Below are 16,941 nucleotides of genomic sequence, written 5' to 3' on the forward strand. Positions count from 1 at the left end.
CCTCTCTTGTCCTACCTACCCCTAACACACAACCCTTAACAAGTCTAACCCTAACCAACCTCTCACCCATAACCTTAACCAACAACTATCCCAAACCTAACCATACACCCTAGCCCACAGTTAAAGCTAACCCAAACCTGCTTCCTAGATGTAGCCTGAACCCTAATATAACCCTTTCACCTAGTGCCCACCCAAACTAGCCCTAAAACTAACCCAACCTAAATCAGATCTCATACTCTCCCTTAGCTTCACCCTGCCTCTGGTCCTGTGGCTTGAATTCTGGGCCTGGGTACTGTTCCTGAGCTCATTTTTGCTCAAAGTAATGCTCTACCACTTGAGCTACAACTCTACTCCCAGCTTTTTCTGTGACTAATTGGAGATAAGAGTCTCATGGACTTTCCTACCCCGGCTGGCTTCAAATTGCAATCCTCAGATCTCAGCCTCCTGCGTAGCTAGGATTACAGGCATGAGGCAGAGCCTAGCTCTTCCTTAGGTTTTGTTTTGGTTGGTTGTGGTGTTGGGCTTGAACACAGGGCATGGGCACAGTCCTGGAACTCTTTTGCTCAAGTTTTGTGCTCTACCACTTTGAGCCACAGCTCCACTTCTGGTTTTGGAGTGCTTAATTAGATAAGAGTCTCACAGGGACTTTTCTGCCCAGGTTGCCTTTGAACAGCGATTCTCAGATCTCAGTCTCCTAAGTAGCTAGGATGACAGGCTACCAGTGAGCTACCAGTGCCTGGCTCCCTTAGCTTTTTTTGCTCAAGGTTGGCGCTCTACAACTTGAGCCACAGCTCCACTTCCAGCTTTTCAATGGTTAACTGGACTTGAGAGTCTTATAGGTTTTCCTGCCTAGGCTGGCTTCAAACCATGATCCTCAGGACCCCAGTCTCCTTGAGTAGCTCGGATTATAGGGGTGAGCCACCAACTTCCACCCCTAACCCTAATGTTAAGCCTAGCAGCTGCCTTGATCCAACATTAACTCAAAGCCTAATCCTCTCACCAGCCCAAAACCTAACCCTGACCCTACCTATCCCTAATGCTAAACCCAAACCCTAACCCCACACAGGATACATACAACTTGCACCCTTTTTTTTAATCTGAGTTTTTGGGCACCTGTAATGAAGTCTCTACAAACCATAGGAGCTGATATTCTTTTCTATCAAGCTCCTAGAGGCACAGAAAATGGCACACCACCCCCTTTTTGCCACCCAAATTAGACCCAATGTGGCAGCTGGTACCCGGGCTCAGGCTGCCCTGGGAAGGCATCTCTGCTGAGTCTCACAGCCCAAGCCACCCCAGGCTGCGTCCTAGGCTGGGTGGGAACCACTGGCAGCCACCATGGAGGAGGTCGGGGGGCAGAGCCCCAGCTGGCCTCGGCCTGGAATGCAGGCCCAGCCAGTCACCCGACTACCATCTGGTTCCCATCTGCCCGGCCAGCGGCCAGTGCTCGGCCTGACTTCAAAGGCTCCCTGCCGGCCACTTCCTCTGGCCTGGCCGCCTGCGGGGAAGGGCTAGGGCGGGCCTCTGCTTCCTCAATGCCCCTCCTGGGCCCAGGAAACAATCAGGGGGGTCCTTGACACCCCCTTTACTATAGGCCAGTGCCAGCGTAGAATTACCCATCACCTCCTCTAAGCCTTACGTGCCTGGCTCCTGCCTTTTCCTCTACGGTCGTTTGAACAGTCACCAAGCACCTCTGAAAAGCCATAGGGGGCCAGCACCACAGAGCACACCAGAGAACTTGCCGTATGGCCACGCCCTATGCACACACATATACACAGATGCACATATGCCTGGATATGTGTGCGTGTACACACACACACACACACACACACACACACACACACACACAGAGCTCTCAAGCCAACTGGACTCCATGTGGCTTCCTGGAGTCCACCATCAAAGTTCCAGACATGGGTCCAGCCTGCTCAGACTTGCCTAGCTCTGTTGTCACCTCCTCGACTTGCTTTGGGGTGATCACAGAGCATTCCAGGCGTTTCTCCCCCCGCCCCCACTTCCACACATATGTCTGGTGCCCTGTGTGTCCCGCCCCAGCCTTCACTGCCAGGCTCATCTCAAACACATACAGGGTGCCAGTCTGCCTGACCTGCAACACCCGATACATTTCCACTTTGGCCACCAGATGACACGGAACGCTGCTTACCTGCTTGAACTGCTCCTCGTACGTCCAGTCCCCGTGGTCTGGCGGCTGCAGTTGGGGTACAACATGGGCAGCGCCTCCAGGAAGGGCAGTGCCAGGCCCTGGCCGCTCCGGGCCACCCAGCACTCTCGTTACACCATCTCCACGGAAGGTCTGGGCCAGCTGGGCCTTGCGGGGAAACAGGCCGGCAGAGCCCAGGCCAGCAGGGCCTGGGGGGCCCAGTCCTTCCTCGTCCTCATCCTCCTCATCCTCGTAGTCATCCTCTTCATCCTCATCCTCCTCACCCAGGTCTTCCTCAAGTTCTTCCTCCTCCCACTTTGGCTTTCTAGGGTAAATGCAGGGCACCAATCAGTCAGAAGACAGGAAGATTTATCAACCCAGGGAAGGTCTGGCAGTGCCCCAGCCTCAGTTCCTCCTCTTCCCTGAAAGTAAGGAGAGCTGGCCACCTGCTCAGACTATAGGAATCTTGAGCATCTCCCACTCCCACTTGGGGCACTAGATCTTGGCATTCATTCCTGGCAGGCCTCATCCTAATGCAGACTTTACCTGCCTGATCCTCAACCACTGTGGCCACACATGGCTAGGCCAATGTGAAATTGGATCAAAGGAGCCAGGTGCCATGGGTGGCTCAGACCTGCAATCCCAGTTGTTCATGAAGCTGAGATCTGAGGATCGCAGTTCCAGGCCAGCCCAGGCAGCAAGGTCCATGAGACTCCTATCTCCAAAGAACCACCGAAAAGCCAGAAGTAGAGCTCAAGTAGTAGAGTGCCAGCCTTGAGCAGAAAACCTCAGGGACAGTGTCCAGGCTCTGAGTTCAAGACCCAGGACACACACACACACACACACACACACACAAAGCAGGCAGCACACACTCCGTATGCACTGGCTCATCAACATCACTCTCCCTTTCAAGCCTCAGTCCCTAGATCAGGGACACCAGGCCCCAGACCCCAACTCACAATTCCTCATCATCTGATCCCACATCCTCGAAGCGGCTGTCTCCTTCTGTGTGTCCTGGCCCCTCCCTGCCTCGGCCAGGCAGGTCTGGGGAACCTGGAGCCCCCTCTTGGGTCATGTCCTCATCCTCTGAGCCTGGGGGGCCGTCCTCCAAGCCACCAGGGCTGGACGGATGCCCCAGGCCTGCAGCAGCTGCCCGCATTGCAGCCAGGGCAGCCATCTGTGTCCGCTGCATTCGGGCATTCTCGGGCTCTCTGTCCTCATCTGGGGTGGCCCGGGCTCTGGCTGGGGGTCCAGTGGAGGGAGATTGGGCTGGTGGAGGCTGCCGGGCCTCCAGCTCTTGGCGAGCTCTTTGCTGTCGCTGTAAGAGCGTTTCCATCACAGCTTGAAGCTTCATGGCCCTGCGGGCCGGGCCGCCGCCACCACCACCCCGGGCACCAGGGGCAGGCGGCAGGGGTGGCCCCTGTGGGGAGGGGGCCCGGCCACACTGCAGCGTGGGGGCCTCGGGAGAGCCGGGGCAGTGCAGGGTGGCGGGGAGTGGGGGCGGGGGCCGCCAAGCTCAGACTGAAGGCTGGTGGAGCATGCCAGTGGCAGGTGGGTGGGCAGATGCCTCCTCAGACAGGGCACCCAGGGGCAGAGTCTGGTATCTGGTTCATTCACACGTTTGCAGAAACCTTGAGGGGAAGGGAGAAAAAAGAGGGGAGTCAGACCATGCCAGAGCCTTTCCAATTCACCCATCTCAAGAAATCACACTTCAGTCTAGTGCTGGTGGCTCACGCCTGGAATCCTAGCTACTCAGGAGGCTGAGATCTGAAGATTTCAGTTCAAAGCCAGCCCAGGCAGGACAATCCACAAGACACTCATCTCCAATTAACCACTAGCCTTGAGCAAAAAAAAATTCATGGATAGTGCCCAGGCCTTGAGTTCAAGTCCCACCACTGACAAAAAATAAAAGAATAAACAAGTCAGACCTCAGGCAAGTGCTGGTAGTCACACCTATAATCCTAGTTACTTAGGAGACTTGAGATCTAAGGAATACAGTTTGAAGCCAGCCCAGGCAGGAAAGTCCATGAGCTCTTTCCATTAACCACCAAAAAGGCAGAAGTGGCACTGTGGCTCAAGTGGTAGAACCCTAGCCTTGAGTGAAAAAGCTCAGAGACAGCACCCAGGCCCTGAGTTCTAGCCCCAGTACAGGCACGTACACACACTCACGCAATACACATGAGCGCACACACACACGCACACACACACACGCACACACACACGCGCACACACACACACACACACAAACAAACACACACACACACACACACACACCAGACCTCGAAGGCCTCTAGAAGAATCCTGTGGTCCAGGTGTAAACCTGGTGGCCCCAGTGGAGGCCCCCCCCCCCCAATCCACCATCCACCCTCCCTCCAGCAGGTCCAAGGACCAGCATTACCCACTCCGGATTCCCAGCGGCCCCCTTCCAACCCAGCCACGAGGAAGCACGTTGCCACCATCCGAGCTACCTGGGACACCCTGGGTTATTGCCTCACAGGCAGAGTCAAAGGGGACCTGGCGTTCCTGCACTCTGATTGGCTACCGCTGGCTGCAGGCCCCAAGCATCTATATGGGTTCTGAGTTCTGGTTCTGAGTTCTAGGTGCTGCTCACACCTAGAAGAATGTGGCATCGGAGAGGCCCCAGGTACCCCTTTCTCAAGAGGTCCAGAATCTGTACTTGCTGTATACAAGTGTGGGCAAACCTCCTCCTCGCTCTCCACTGGAACACCAAGCCTTAGCCTCTCAGGCCTCAGTTTCCCCACCAGTGAAATGGCTCGGTAACAGTCCCTGCCTCATTGCACCCCCGTGGGGACAAAGGGGGCTCACAATGGCCAAGGCAGGCACCCCCACCCCCAGGTATCAGAGAAGAGAAGACACTAGGAGGACTCCCTATGGTGCAGATGAGGGAAAACGAGGCTGGAGGAGATCCCTGTCACGAGAGCTACCCACACTGCCCCTTTTTGCAGAAAACAAGGGTCCCCAGTACGCAGTTCTTGGGGGGGCGGTTCCCAAGGGAGTAAATAGCCCAGAATGCAACATTCTGTCTCTGCCTGGAGTCTCCCTCAGCTCACCACAAACACTAGCTGCCCGGAATCCATGAGGGATACCCCAGAACCAGAATCGAGGTCCCCCACCTCCACCCTGGGCCCCTTCATCCCACCCACCCAGGCCAATAAACCAGCTGGGACAGAAATCCAGCAGGACTGGTGTCATCTCAGATGCTCCTCCCAGGGGACAGTGAGGGAGGAAGCAAAGCTCCATCTTTCAAAACAGAGGGTGCAGGAGGCCACCCCAACCCTAACCTGCCAAAGGAACCCCAGGGTTCACACAAAGCTCCCAGGATTGTTGCCTTGAAGACAGGAGGGAGAAGGAGGGGCAGCTTCCAGCGGGAGGCTTTGGGCTGCCTGCCTGCTGCACTCTGGACCCTCGGGTGACCTGCCCTCCACCCAGGGGACTCTTGCAGAATAGATTCCCCTAGTTTTTTGGGGGGAAGGGGGATCCTACTGAAGCCACAGGGGCCAGACAACCTGGACCCCAGCTCCGCCTGGCCTTCCAGCAGAAGGGACAGGGTGCTGTTGGGGGCCTAAGGTAGATGGTCCTAGGGGAAAGGGGACAGGCCCTAGCCCCACAGGGCCTCAGGTCCCTGTTGGTACAGTGAGGGCAGGGTGGGGCGGGGCACAAAGACCTCAGGGGCCAGAACACTACAGAGTGACCCATCAGACCCTTGTCCTGGCCAGGCAAGCAGGAGCAGCACCCAGACCCACCCCTGCCCCCAGGGCAGCTGGTCAACCCCCCCCCCCCCCCCCACACACACACACTGACCCAAGAAGTGCTGAAGGGACATTTCTGGCCGGGTCTGGTCTGGTCAGCCACCCCTCCCCCACCTTTGACAACTTCAAGATGAGCCCCCCCCACGGAAACGGGCCAGGCCACGCCCCCTCTTGGGGGGGGAGGAGAGAAGGAAGAGGCCAGAGGAAGCCACGCCTACCCACCAGCCCCCCCCCTCCTCTCGTGGGCCTGCAGGGTTTAATGACCCTTCCGGGTCGCTGGGTGGGGGAGGGGAGCAGGGCAGGCCTCCACAGAGGGGCCGCTGGGGAGGAGGGGGCAGGGGGGAACCCCAGACCCCCATCAGCACTATGAACCCTAAACTGGCAACGCCCGCCCTTTGGAGACCCCCTCCCCCCCAAGAGCCCTTTGTCCTGGGGGTGGGGGGCCACCACCCCACATTTTATGACAGCTCCACCAGGAGGGCAGTCCCAGGCGGGAAGTAGGTGCTGGGTGGTCCTGAGGACCTGGCAGGGGTGGGGAGGGGGGAGACCTAGGGCCACACCCTCTGCACTCTGCCCCCCCCAGGCTGGGGGGGAGGAGGGAGAGAGAGAGAGAGAGAGAGAGAGAGAGAGAGAGAGAGAGGTCACCCGCTTGGCCGGGCCTTGCAAAACATGGTTATTTAAAGAGTTGTGCAAGGCTGGGGCCGCGGGTGGTGAAAGGGGCCCCTCACTCCGCCGCGGGAAGAGGAGGGGGAAGGGCAGAAAGCTGGGGAGGGGGGTTGAGAAAGTGGGGAGCCCCCCCCTCCCAGAGGAAGTGAGAATAGCAAATCCGAAAAGGCAGCGGCAAAAGACGACAAAACCCCCAGGTCAGGATTTCAAAGGCTTCTTGGAAAGCGGTAGATTTGCATGGGGTGTGCGTGTGTGGTGGGGTGCAGGGAGTGGGGTGTGTGTGGAGAGCCCGGGTGTCCAAAAACGGAAGGTATTAGACAAGCCCGCCGCCCAGCCTGCGCGAACGTTGGAGTTGACACACGCGCGCGCCCCGCGCTTCCTGCGCCCCGGATTTTGTACCTTAGAATGGGGTGTGGGGGCATCCTGCTGGGACTGAGGAAGGGGAACTTATTCCTGAGGACCCCCCCAGCACCTCCACTTCCCCGGGCCGGGGAGCCTGGGGCCGGCGCACCCCGAGCTGCAGGACGCGGTCCCAAGTGCCCGCGAGCCGCTCGGGGAGGGTCCCCGGGAGCTGCCCACCTCCGGGGGGGGGCTGGAGAAGACACACAACGGGGGTGTCGGCAGGGAAAAGAAATAGCGCTTCACCACCCCACCCCGTCCCCAACTTCCATCCCGAGGGAGCGCAGCCCCCCGCGGGCGCGCACGCAGCGCCCATTTCCTTCCGCCGGGTCCGCGGAGGGCCGCGCCGCCGGCCGGGGGGTTCCGAGACCCGGCCGCGCACCACGGGCACCCCGAAACCCCGGCTGCGGTGGGGGGGGCGCTCGTCCCGCAGAGCCCGGGGGACCCGTGCCGGTGTCGCTCGCCTAACTTTGGAGGGACCCCCCCCCTCCGTCCGTCCCTCCCACGCCACCTCCCCAGGACGCAGGGCGCGCAGCCCCGGGGGTTCCACGGCCTTACCGTGCGGAGCGGCTCCGGAGGGGGGGCCCGGAGCCCTCGACCCCCGCCCGGCCTCTCCCGGCCTCGGCCCCGCGGCCTCCCCGCCCCGCGCAGCCTCTCGCCCCGGCCTCCCCCGCGCTCGGTGCGCGCCCGCCCGGCTGCCGGCCGCCCGCGGGGGCCGGTGCGGCGCGCCCCACTCACCGACTCCGCGGCGGGCCGCGTCCGCGTCCGCACCCCCGCCCGTCCGGATTGGGACGAGACGCCCCGCGCGCGCGGCCGGTCCCCCCCCCCCCCCGCCCCGCCCCTCCCCCACGGCGCTCCCCGCCCCGCAGACAAATCACCGGGTGACAAATCGCTCTCAGATGCAAATACCTCGCCGGTGATTCAGCCGCCAGGCCCCCGGGACGCGGGAGGGGTCTGCCGGGCCCCCACCCCTGCTCCCTGACGGCCCCGCCAGTCCCCGCCGTTTGCACAACTCCTCCACCGGCGGGGGCGGGGGGGGGGGCGCTGGGGATCCGCGGGAGGAGGCGGCGGAGGAGCCGGGCGCGGGGGGAGGGGGAGGCGAGCAGCAGCGGACGGAAATTTTTTTTAGGTCTCGGCCCCTTTAAATAATAATAAATAATAAAAAAGAAAGGGAATGGGGCTGCGGGAAGCCCCGCCCCCTCCGCCTAGGGACGGTGGACAAAGTGCGCGCCCCTGCCCGAGGCGCACAGGACGCTGTGTGTGTGTGTGTGTGTGTGTGTGTGTGTGTGTGTGTGCGTGTGCGTGTGTGTGTGTGTGTGTGTGTTGAGGTGGGCTCCTCTCCTCCCCCCCCCCACTCCCCTGCGCGTGTGTTCTGGGGGAAGCCAGTCCCGGGACCCTCTCCCTTCCTCTGCTCCGGAACCTAGCATGGAGCTACGGAGCTCGGAGTTTCACCTCTGCCCCTTGGGGCCGAGCCGCCGCCGGCGAGGTTCCCGGCACCGCGGGCCTCGGGGTTCCCGTCGGAGGAATGGGCTTGGAGCCCGGCACCGGCCGACCGACCGGGGCTGCGGGGCGGGGAAGCGCGAGGCGGGCCCGCCCCGGAGGCCGCGCGCGTGCGGGCCGCGGTGAGGGGGCGCGGCCTGGGCGGGGCCCGCGGGGCGCGCGCGCGCGTGGATGGTGGCGGATCCCCTCGGCCCTCGCTCCCGGGGGGACGGGAGGGGGGAACCGGGGGGAATCGGGGGGGAACCGGCGGGGGGAGGACCGGGGGGGGACCCGGCGAGGGGGGGGACCGGGGGGGGACCCGGCGGTGGGAGGGACCCGGGGGGGGACCCGGCGGGGGGAGGACCGGGGGGGACCCGGCGGGGGGGGGGATCGGGGGGGGAACCGGCGGGGGGAGGACCGGGGGGGGACCCGGCGAGGGGGGGACCCGGGGGGGGACCCGGCGGGGGGGGGGCTGTCCGCACCCCCCCCAGCGTACAGCGCGGGGTTCGGTGCATCCCCCCCCCTCTCCTGACCCTCACGTCGGGGCAGTTGGGGGTCCCACGTCGGGGCAGTTGGGGGGTCCCAGGCCTGACTCCTCTCTGGAACTCAAAATGGGACGCCCCCCCCCCACCCCGACCCCGGGCTCCGGGCCTGGGGCAGCAGGGGGCCGGCCCGGCCTCCCCCCCCCCACCCCGGGCCTGGGGCAGCAGGGGGCCGGCCCGGCCTCCCCCCCCCCACCCCGGGCCTGGGGCAGCAGGGGGCCGGCCCGGCCTCCCCCCCCACCCCACCCCGGGCTCCGGGCCTGGGGCAGCAGGGGGCCGGCCCGGCCTCCCCCCCCCCCCCTCGGCCCGCTGGCGCAGCCCCTGCGCCATGCCTGAGGCCCAGGTTCCCCCGGCCTAGGCTTCTCCAGCACCAGGAATAGCTGCCCCTGCTTCACCCCATCCCCAGGCAGAGCTGGAAGCTGTTGCCCCAGAGGGGTAGTTTAGAAACACCCCCAGGTAAGATGTGGGGGCCCAGCCCGCCACACCCCAGCTCAGGTCGCTAAGGCTATTGACAGCGGGAGGCAGTGGCTCAGGCCTGTCCTCCCAGCTACTCTGGAGGCTGTGATCTGAGGCGCGCAGTTCAAAGCCAGCCCCAGCAGGAAAGTGTGTGAGACTCTATCTCCAACAAACTATATTTAAAAAAAAAAAAAAAAGAAGAGGAAGAAGCTGGAAGTGGAGCTGTGGCTGCATTAACCTTGAGGAAGAAGCTCAGGGACAGTGTGTGAGCCCTGAGTTCAAGCCCCAGGATCCACAAACAAAACGAAACAAAACAAAAGGCTGGCTATTACCCATCCAGGGCTGGTGACTCACATCTGTAATTGGGTTTCAATTCAAAGCCAAGCCAGGTCAGAAGAGTCCATGAGACTTATCTCCAATGAAACAAACAGAAGGAGGAGGAGGAGGAAGAGCAGGAAGAGGAAGAGGAGGAGGAGGAGAAGGAGAAGGAGGAGAAGAAGAAAACACAAGTGTAGTCATGGCTAAAGTAGTAAAGCAGAAAGCTAAAGGACAGCACCCAGGCTCTGAATTCAAACCATATGTAGTACCACACCAAAAAAAAAAAAAAAGCCAGGCACTGGTGGCTCATGCCTGTAATCTGAGCTACTCAGGAGGCTGAGATCTGAGGATCACAATTCAAAGCCAGCCCAGAGAAGGAAAGTCTGTGAGGCTCTGCAATAAACCACCAGAAAACTGGAAGTAGCACTGTGGCTCAAGTGAGAGAGTGCTAGCCTTGAGCCGAAGAGCTGAGGGACAGCGCCCAGGCCCAGAGTTCAGGCCCCACAACCACCACCACCACCAACACAAAGGTAAAGGGCAGAGTAGAGGGGAGGGAGAAGGCCCTACCTCTAAGGTCAGAGTGGTACTGAGGTTCCCCCAGGGGTAGGAGGGTGAGGGGCTACATTGGTCACAGCTGCCTCCACTGAGGACTCCTATTTTTAGCCCAGGGAGTGATGGGGGAATTTATACACAGACTTGCTGGCTCCGAGCTGCCCTATGGGTGGGCAGCAGGGTAGATGTCATGGGGATCTTTCTGTCTCTCAAGCCTGAGCAAAAGGTTTTGGGGAGATTCTATCTCAAACAGTGACTGAGTGCTGTGGGGCATGCCTGTCATCCCCAATGATAGCACAAGAGAACTGAAGCCCAGACTCACCTGGGAAACATACTAAGACTCTGTTAAACTTACTCATACTTGCTGGGGTGCCAGCATAATCTTAGCTATTCAGTAGGCTGAGATCTGAGGATTGAGGTTCAAAGCCAGCTTGCCTAGGCAGAGAAGTTCATGAGACTCTCATCTCTGATTACTTAATCACAGCAAGGCTACCAGTGGAGTTTCCGCTCAAGTGGTAGAGCTGCAGCCTTGAACAAAAAAAAAGCTAAGGGATGGAAATGTGGTTTAGTGGTAGAGTGCTCGCCTAACATGCATGAAGCTCTGGGTTCAATTCCTCAGCACCACATAAAGCTGGAAGTGGCACTGTGGCTCAAGTGGTAGAGCACTAGCCTTGAGCACAGAGGCACAGAGACAGAGCCCAGGCCCTGAGTTCAAGCCCCAGGACCAAATAAATAAATAAATAGCTAAGGGACAGCACTCAAGCTTTGAGTTCAAGCCCTAATACTGGCACAAAAATAAAATAACCCACATGAAAAGGGGCTACTGGTGTGGTTCATGTGGTAGAATGCTTGATTAGCATGCAGGAGGCATTTGAGGGAATGTCCCTGTACAAATTCACCCAGACTCCATTTTCATAGCTCTTCCCATTTTGGGGGCGGGAGAGAGAGAGAGAGAGAGGGAAGGGGCAACATAGTCCAAAAATAAATATACTCATGTTGGGGGTTCACACCTGTAATCCTAGGTACTCAGGAGGCTGAAATCTGAGGATCACAATTCAGAGCCAGCCTGGTCAGAAAAATCTGTGAGCCTCATGTTCAATGAACCACCAAAACAGCCAGAATTGGAGCTGCAGCTCACATGGTATAGTGCTAGTCTTGAGCTAATAGAAGCTCAAGGACAGTACGCAGGCCCAGAGTTGAAGCCCCAGGACCAACAATGTACAGAACAAAGAAGAAAAAGGAAGGAAGAAAGGAAAAAGCTAGGAAGAGTACTCATAACCTGACTAATGTACCTGTAACCTATACATCACCTATCACTTTTTTTTGTCGGTTGTGGGGCCTGAACTCTGGGCCTGGGCGCTGTCCCTCAGCTCTTCAGCTCAAGGCGAGCACTCTACCATCTAAGTCACGGCGGCACTTCCGGTTTCTGGTGGTTAATAGAAAAGCCTCATGGACTTTCCTGCCCAGGCTAGCTTTGAACCGTGATCCTCAGCTCTCAGCCTCCTGAGTAGCTAGGATGACAGACGTGAGCCACCAGCATCCAGCCACCTATCTCTTTTATAATGACAATTTTTAAAAGTTAGGCACCAGTGGTTGAGGACCACAGTTCAAAGCTAGCCAGGCAGAACAGTCTGTGTGAGACTTATCTCCAATTAACTACTCAAAAACTGGAAGTGGAGCTGTGGCTCAAAGTGGTAGAGCTCTAGCCTTGAGCAAAAGAGCTCAGGGACAGTGCCAGGTCCTGAGTTCAAGCCTCATAACCACCACCAACAAAGCAGTAAAAAAAAATTAAAATTAAAAAGCAAACTCTCCATATGTCATATACATATGTTCCTCCTTAAATTTCTTACCTCAGGGCCTTTGTACTGATTGCCCCCACTAGTAGTTGGTCTGCCCTTCCCTTCCCTACATGGCTTCTTGCTCTGTTCTTTCTGTATCAGAGTCCAGGGCCCATTACCCCTAGATGGCCCCTGATACTTTTTCTGTTGCAAGAGTTGTATTGACTTACCTCACTCTATTCACAGCAGGATCCCCAGTCCTGAGAACAGAGCTGCCTAAGGAAGTTGGTGAAATAAATGTCTTCCTGTGTCCTGTGTCCCCTCCCTAACTCCCTTCTCCTGGGTTTTTGGTGTCTGTGCACACAAGTCTCCAAATTACACATACATACTATGCATACAAACCCAGGCGCTGGTGGCTCTCACCTGTAATCCTAGCTATTTAGGAGGCTGAGATCTGAGGATTATGGTTCAAAGCCAGTCTGGGCAGGAAAGTCCATGAGACTCTTATCTCCAGTTAACCACCAGAAAACTGGACCTGGTGCTGTGGCTCAAGTGGTAGAGCACTAGCCTTGAGTTGAAGAGCTGAGGGACAGTGCTCAGGCCCAGAGTTCAAGCCCCACGACCAACAAAAATAAAAATAATAATATACATACACACATGAATGTAGGTATATCTTCTTGCTTAAACCAGGACCTTGCACATGCTAGCACTCTGCCACTAAGCCCCATCCACCTGCAAAACCTTTTTTTTTTTTTTTTTGCCAATTCTGGGGCTTGAACTCAGGGCCTGGACACTGTCCCTGAGCTTCTTTTGCTCAAGGCTAGCACTCTACCACTTGAGGTACAGTGCCACTTTAGCTTTTTCTGTTGATGTGGTACTGAGGAATTGAACCCAGGGCTTCATGCATGCTAGGCAAGCATTCTACCACTAAACCACAATCCCAGCACACAGGTTTTTTTTTCTTTCCAATTTGGAAGGAGGCCTCTATATCTCAGCCTGGACATAGTCTTAATCCAAACCTGTCCCCAGGGTAACTTTATTGACATTAGATAAAGAAGTCCTAGAGACCCACAGGGGTGTAATTTAAAATTCTTTTAAAGTGTCAGACTCTGGTGACTTAAGCCTGCACTAGCCTTGAGCAAAAGAGTTTAGGGACAGCACCTAGGCCCTAAGTTCAAGCCTATGATCAACCAAAAAATAAAAATAAAAAAAATAAGGGGGTGGGGGGAGCTGGTACTGGAGCTAGAACTCAGGGCCTGGACACAGTCCCTGAGCTTTTTTGCTCAAGATTGGCACTCTGCTTACCACTTCAGCCACAACTCCACTTCCATTTTTTTGGTAGTTTATTGGAAAGAAGAGCCTCATGGACTTTCCCACCCAGGCTGGCTTCAAACCTCAATCCTCAGATCTCAGCTGCCTGTGTAGCTAGGATTATAGGCATGAACCATTGGTGCTGGGGCCATAGTATATTTTGAGTATTTTTTAATAGAAGAGACCTTAAATCGTATAGAGCCCGGGAAAATTCTCATGTGGCTCAGCATGTCTTCTTTCACAGCGGGGGACATATCCACCCAGGAGTCCAGGTTGGGATGCTAATCACTCCCAACCTGCTCTGCGCAGGGGATGGGTGTAGGGGAGAAGACTCTTGGGGGCGTGCGCCACCTGCTGGACGGCCTCGGGGCTGCAGTCTGGGATACTCGGTTTGAGTGGGTGCGGCTATAATCCGGTGGGTGCGGTTCTAGGGGGCGGTGCTAAAGCCGGGGGCGTGGCCTCTGCCCAAAGAGCGGAGGTCGCTAGGTGGCGCCCTCTCACCTGTGAACAAGCTTTTCATCTCAAACTTGGGGACGCAGGGCTACAGACAATTTTTGTTGACGTTGTTGCAGTGCTGGGGGCCAAACCTAGAATTCCACCACTTTGTAGCCCTCAGTGAATGTATGGAGTCTTCCACAATATAAACTATGACTTACATTTGAATGTTTAAATTTGTCATTTCTGTTTTTCTTTGTCCAAGACCAGGATTTAATACCTGATGCTTTCTCTCATTGACTGGTGCTCTATCAACTGAGCCACACTTTCAACCCCTTCAATTTATTTTGTTCTGTTGCAGCTGGATGTGAGCTCACGGCCCAGCCTTGCTAGGTATGTGATCTGCTGAGCCACACCTCCAACCCATATATATATATATTTTTTTGCCAATACTAGGGCTTGAACTCGGGGCCTGGGCACTGTCCCTCAGCTTCTTTTGTTCAAGGCTAGCACTTTAGCACTTGAGCCACAGCACCACTTCTGGCTTTTTCTGTGTATGTGGTACTGAGGAATCAAACCTAGGGCTTCATGCATGCTATGAAAGCACTCTATCACTAAGCCACATTCCCATTCCCAAGCCCATTTGTGTGAGTGTGTGTGTGTGTGTGTGTGTGTGTGTGTGTGTGTGTGTGTGTGCTGGTACTGGAGCTTGAACTCAGGGCCTAAGCACCGACCCTTAGTTTTTTTTGTTTTGTTTTGTGCTGGTCCTGGGGCTTAAATTTAGGGTCTGGGCACTGTCCCTGAGCCTCCCTGTGCTCAAGGCTAGCACTCTACCACTTGTGCCACAGCGGCAGCTTTTTCTGTGTATGTGATACTGAGGAACAGAACCCAGGGCTTCATGGGTGCCAGGTAAGCACTCTACCACTAAGCCACATTCCCAGCCTGTCTCTTAACTTTTTCACTCAAGGCTAGTACCCTACCACTTAAGCTATAACTCCACTTCTGACCTTTTTCTAATTAATGCAGATAAGAGTTTCATGACTTTCTGGGTTGGCTTTAAACAGCTATCCTCAGATCTCAGCTTCCAAAGCAGCTAGGATTATAGGCATGAGCCACTGGTACCCAGCTTGTAGGTTATTCAAAGATGGAGATCTACAGATGTTTTGGCCCAAACTGGCTTCCATATGTGATTCTCTGGATCCTACTTTCCTGAGCATTTAGGATTGTATGCTTGAGCTTCAACCTCTCCTCTATTTGGGAGACTCTGGAATTCTCAGAGAGGTTGGGAGGGGGGCAGGATTCTTCAGGATGGTTGAATGATGTCCTCAGGGTTGGGGTAGAGGGTCAGTTCTCCCTTCTCTCCCCAACTAGTCCACATCCATCCCCACCACACACACACACACACACACACACACACACACACAGCCAGAGCCTCAGTCTTCCCTTGGGAAGAATGGGAACTGTAACCAGTCCCATGGGACTATGACAGCTCCAAGCAACACAGGGTCCTGAATTAAGTTTCAGGAGTCCTTGCAACTAAGTCCAGAGAAAGAGGGGGGAGGAACTGGAGGAACAGACCAGCAGGCCTGGGGCAATCGGGCAGAAGACAGGCCAGGAGTTGGGCTTTGTCCTGAGAGCAAAAAAGGAGCCCTGGTGGATCTTACAGCCAGAGAGACTTGTGGCCTGAGGTTGACATTAAGGTCTCAAAGCCTGAGTACTCTCTGCCCTGAAGTCAGGAGAAGGAAGTGTCATCTAACCACCATTCTGGTGGTTCCAGGGGTTTGATGGGGGAGCGGGGCTTGGGAGACAAAAGCTAACCACTGTAGTTCAGGCAAGTGCTCTACCTCTTGAGCCACAGCACCACTTCCTGTTTTCTGGTGGTTAATTGGAGATAAGAGTCTCATGAACTTTCCTGCCCGGGCTGGCTTTGAACTGCCATCCTCAGATCTCAGCCTGTATAGTTAAGATTACAGGCGTGGGCCACTAGCACCCAGCTAATTTTTTTTTCTTTTGCCAGTCCTGGGGCTTGAACTCAGGGCCTGGGCACTGTCCCATCTGCTTGCATTCTGCCATCTGAACCATAACACCACTTCTGGCTTTTTCTGTGTATGTGGTACTGAGGAATTGAACCCAGGGCTTCATGCATGCTAGGCAAGCACTCTACTACTAAGCCACGTTCCCAATCCCTCAGTGTAACTTTTATTATAGCAGCTGAGTGAGTCATGTCTGATCCCAGATGGAGGCATACCAAACTAGGTAAGATGACAGAACACTCCCAGTGACATGATCTGTGGGATGGATGAGTGGACCAGCCAGCATGGTCCCTCCACTCAGCCCTGACCCACCACACCTTTAGCTCTGCCCACCCAGTCATCTCTACCCATCCAGTGAGCTCCACCCACCAATGAGCACCACCCTCCAGTGAACTCCACCCCCAATATGCTCCACCCTCCATGAGCACCACCCACTGGTGAGGTTCACATGCACAGCAGGACCTCCCCACACAGGAGGAGCATGTGGGCAGCCAGGAACATCTCAGGGTTGCTAGACCCACCCTACAACATGGAGGGGCCCTGAAGACCCTGCTCAGTGAGAGAACCAGACACAAGGGCCCCACAGTGTAACTCCATTGATAGGAAATGAACCATATAGACAGGAAGTGGGTGACAGGATGTGGAGGATGGGACTGAATGCTCATGGGGACAAGTCTGCTTTGCGGATGATGAGATGTTCTAAAATCGACAGGGGGCTTTGTTGGCTATATCTCAGATTATACGAAAAGCCTCTGAACTGAAGCTTGATGTAGAACTGCATCCCTTTAATCCCAGCACTCAGGAGGTGGAGGAAGAGGCAGGAAGATGGTGAGTTCTGGACCACCCTGAGCTCCATAGTGAATCCTTGTGTTAAAAAAAAGTCTTAGTCGGGCGCCAGTGGGTCACACCTGTAATCCTAGCTATTCAGGAGGCTGAGATCTGAGGATCCTGATTCAAAGCCAGCCTGGGCAGGAAAGTTCATGAGACTCTTGTCTCCAGTTAACCACCAGAAAACTGACAGTAGTGCTGTGGCTCAAGTGGAAG

General features: G+C 56.5%; 1 protein-coding gene across 4 annotated transcripts in view; it reads right to left on the reverse strand.

The window, feature by feature from the left end:
• Arid3a (AT-rich interaction domain 3A) overlaps window positions 1–7,985 on the reverse strand; it is a 42,484-nt gene extending 34,499 nt beyond the window's left edge. For 2 of the 4 annotated variants that reach the window (XM_042697097.1, XM_042697094.1), the window contains exons 1-3: window positions 7,903–7,985; window positions 3,118–3,789; window positions 2,162–2,483 (exon numbers count right to left, since the gene is read on the reverse strand). In XM_042697097.1, the coding sequence (XP_042553031.1) occupies window positions 2,162–2,483; window positions 3,118–3,512 (717 nt within the window). In that variant the 5' untranslated portion in view covers window positions 3,513–3,789; window positions 7,903–7,985. Of the gene's footprint in view, window positions 1–2,161; window positions 2,484–3,117; window positions 3,790–7,551; window positions 7,616–7,731; window positions 7,817–7,902 lie in introns of those variants that run through there. The other 2 variants (XM_042697095.1, XM_042697096.1) reach the window with 2 other exon arrangements.
• Between the last annotated feature and the right edge of the window lie 8,956 nt (window positions 7,986–16,941).

Source organism: Dipodomys spectabilis, unplaced genomic scaffold (assembly GCF_019054845.1).
Source record: "Dipodomys spectabilis isolate Male_0828 unplaced genomic scaffold, ASM1905484v1 ptg000215l, whole genome shotgun sequence".
NCBI lineage: Eukaryota > Metazoa > Chordata > Mammalia > Rodentia > Heteromyidae > Dipodomys > Dipodomys spectabilis.